Source organism: Dendrobium catenatum, unplaced genomic scaffold (assembly GCF_001605985.2).
Source record: "Dendrobium catenatum unplaced genomic scaffold, ASM160598v2 fragScaff_scaffold_156, whole genome shotgun sequence".
In the NCBI taxonomy this organism is placed as follows: domain Eukaryota; kingdom Viridiplantae; phylum Streptophyta; class Magnoliopsida; order Asparagales; family Orchidaceae; genus Dendrobium; species Dendrobium catenatum.
Window position 1 is genome coordinate 3890233 of NW_021318618.1, and position 3783 is coordinate 3894015.

General features: G+C 33.9%; 1 protein-coding gene across 1 annotated transcript in view; it reads right to left on the bottom strand.

Moving 5' to 3' along the window:
• Positions 1–813: 813 nt before the first annotated feature.
• Positions 814–3783, bottom strand: part of LOC110100773 (SNF1-related protein kinase regulatory subunit gamma-1) — an 8751-nt gene continuing 5781 nt past the window's right edge. Inside the window, exons 5-6 of the mRNA XM_020828432.2 lie at positions 1311–1474; positions 814–1163 (exon numbers count right to left, since the gene is read on the bottom strand). Of these exons, the coding sequence (XP_020684091.1) occupies positions 866–1163; positions 1311–1474 (462 nt within the window). The 3' untranslated portion in view covers positions 814–865. The remainder of the gene's footprint in view (positions 1164–1310; positions 1475–3783) is intronic.

The window sequence follows — 3783 nt, forward strand, 5'->3', positions numbered from 1 at the left end:
ATAAAAAAATTCAAAAAAATTTGATATCCAGCCTTCATCTTCTCCATCCCAAAATAACCCAAAAAACACGTATATTTACCGCACAAATTGCCACTTTAAATATATAATTTAACCCTAAATCACATATCTACAAAATATTTAAAACATTCGCATCCTAAATGCAGAAATCTATACTTATTGCAAACAAATTTTGAAATTCATTCAACAAACAAAGAGATTTACATAAAAAATTAAAGAAACAATCTGCAAAGCATAAATCTTTACTTCTCTAAGCAAAATAAATATTAATCAACATATATTTAACTTAATTAACATAAAATACATAAATAAAAACTTACCTTATCTGATGCCGGCAAAGAACCGAAGCAGCTGTGAAAAATGGCAAAGAGGGAGAGGAATGGATTGGGAAAGGGAAAGTCAGAAATTTATCTAAGGCTAAGTCGCCCGTTAAATAGGCGACTTATAAGTCACCAGTTAAACGGGCGACTAATGTCAAGTCAACTAATTGCCACATCATCTGCCACGTTGTTCTTTGGATTAGACATAAGTAGCCTTTCAAACGAGCGACTTTGTCTATTTTTAAATTCTTTCATAGCCATACTTAATCTTATAGTTAACTCGCTAATTATGCTTACTTTGAAAATTTGCCCAAACATTTATAACTTTAAATTGGAAATTAGACCCTAAACAATTGAATCATGTGCAGATACAAAAGCTATCAAAACAAGTGCAAAGGCAACCACCACATTTAAATTTAAAAAAAAAAAAAAACAAAGTAAAAAAGATACTAAGAAAACCAAATACAGGGGAAACTAGAAGCTAAAAGAGAAATGATAACTGAAAACAGTTACTAGTAGTTAAATCTTTAAACCCTGCTGTTCTGAGGTAAAGGAACAACACCATCAAAGAAATCACCAAAGTAGCCATTTGGCTCATGAACCAGCCTCGATATTATATCTCTAAGTGTAATCACTCCTTCCAAGTTTTCATCCTTATCAACAACATAGATCCGTTGCATTTTCTCTGCATCCAGCTTTAGAATTATGTCTTTGATTGTATTTTCACTATGGCAAGTTAGTACGCCAAGAAATCTCGGTGAAGCATCATCATGCGTGTTCAGATAGCTCTTAATTGACCTTATGAAGTCTTTGGCTGTTATCGACCTGTGAATTTCATCATGAATTTACTTGTATTTTTCCATTACTCAACATATATATTTAAGAGAGAGAGAGAGAGAGAGAGAGAGATCATATCATATGTATATTTAAATATTTACTTGGGCCAAATGAAATAAATCTGCTGGTCCAAACCTGTAACCCTTGTACATTTCTGGAGCTGTAAGAAGGTACTGAACATCTCTGATGCTTATATTTCCAATTGCCTTGTTCCCAGTTTTATCAACAACAGGTACCCCACCAATTCTTTTTTTCCTCATCAGTTGGAAGGCTTTTATAATGGAGTCATCTTCGCTAACCTGCATCAAAGGAAGGTTGAATTTTATTTTATTTTTTATCTACAACCCAACAAACGATTTCTTCTCAGTTTTTTCATATAATGATGCATCTACAAGAAGGAAAAAAACGTGTTCTTCTTTCACATGTTCATCTATGTAAATATATGCATCCAATGAGTATTGGAGAAGGGTGTCAAACTTGGGAAGGTATATCTATGCAAAAGCTTCTGGGAATAAATAAGTGGAGGATTGAACAAAAATGAGAAAAAAAGCTAAATTTTTTTCATATATTTGACTGCTGCATTAACATGGTAAATACCTTGTTACTAACACCAATGATACAATCATTTGAACTCTCATCAATCGAGATATTATTCACTTTAGATTAATAGGCCTCAGGATTTTATCTTGTTGATATGGCTTCCTAGGTAAATGCCATCTTAAGAGTGCTCCTACATAAGCATGATAAATTTGAATTTCCTTATGAAACTCCAATCATTACATCAAAATTCTCCTCTTGGTTTAAGAGTTACACTTCATTGTAGATCTTCCCCTTTTAAGAACTGGATTCCTTGTCATTGGCCTAAAACTGGCCCATAATCATTCACCAACTATGATGCACGGACACGGACACAGCGACACGGACACGACACGACACGACACGGACACGAGACACGGTTTTTTTTGAAAATATAGGACACGGGTACGGCGCGGACACGGCAATACATTTTTTATATAATATATATATTAATGTAATATCATATTAAAAATGACAAACAATAATAAATGAATGACATGATAACTTGGCTAGCTTATAATATAAAATATTTAGTACAAAATATCTAGTACAACCACAAAAATATAAGCAAATAATCACTTACTACAACATCAAGCATTCAAGCTTCAACTACTATGATTAGCTTTAGAGGTTTGTTTTTGGCCTTCAATATCATCATCATTGAATATCACTGCTTTCAACTCTGGTTCAACAAGAGAAAGATTTGTAATTGTGCAAAAAGAGAGGAGATGAAAATACCTTCACTGCCAAAGAGAAATTAAAATGAGAATATTCGATGAATGGGTATTAAATGCAGACGTTGATTTGGTGTTGTGGATAGGAAATAAGAAATTTAGTTTAAATCTCGCTAAATATAAGAAATTATATTTTACAAAAATTATAAAATATTTAAGATACGCGTGTCGGACACACGTGTCCAATTTATTTTTAATATTTTTTAATCGGACACGTTTTCGGCGTGTCCGACACGTGTCGATCGGAGGAGTGTCGGACGAGTGTCGTGTCGGACACGGCACGCCTCTTTGAGGAGAAGTGTCGGTGCATCATAGTTTACCGACATAATAGTTGACGCTAAAAGTTTCCAAGAGTAGCGTCCCATAACTTAGCACATATTTTAAATGAGTTCAACTCATGATGCAACACTTTGTCATGAATAACACTAAGTTCCAATTTTCTAATTCACCATTTGTTACTATCTAGACTCTATCATACATGAAAATATTGCATTTTTTGTCATCAGATTTTTTTTTTTAATTTTTTAAATTTTTAATACATGAAAATATTGCATTTTTTTTGTCATCAGATTCTTTTTTTTTTAATTTTTTTAATTTTTTTAATTTTAATTTTTTTTTAGATGTTCTCACAATTTTTGACCTTTTAGGATTATCTGAGGAGGTCACTCATTTTAGAAGTATTAATTTCAGAGTTACTAAATGAACACTAAACGACATCAAAAGATGCATAGTTATTTTAATGTATTAAAAGATCATATAAGTGAAATCATCTATTCGGTCTATAACGGCAGAACTTTGTTAGATGCATCCAATTATGATTTAACCACATTGGCCATTTGTTGATATTTATGGCATCCATGTCAAACTAGCAAAGACAGACTCGATAGCTGAAATGATCTTAGTTGATGTAGTGGTCCTAACTTGTTCATTGGTTTTTTCTTTGACAGTCCAGCAATTTCTGTCTCTATTTTTTTATGGCTTAGTATGAGGCAGATTTCTTGGAAACTTGTTTTGGTCAGTGGCTGGAATTTGCCCAGTTGATGGGGTGCACTTCTTTCCAAGCGATCGCGAGGTTGTTCGCGATCGGGTCGGTTGTCGTCACCATAAGGTGAGTGAGGTCTGGATGGTATGTAGATCGCAGGGTTTCTCATCCGTTCAATATTATCTAGACGGTCACTCGTATGGCGCCTAAAGTCGGCTAAATCCGTTTGGGTGTTGCGGATTTGTTGCGTAACCGATCCCAATTGCCCAACTATGAGGTCTAAAGTCGCTTGCAAGTGTTCCGGGTCCATTGGTGA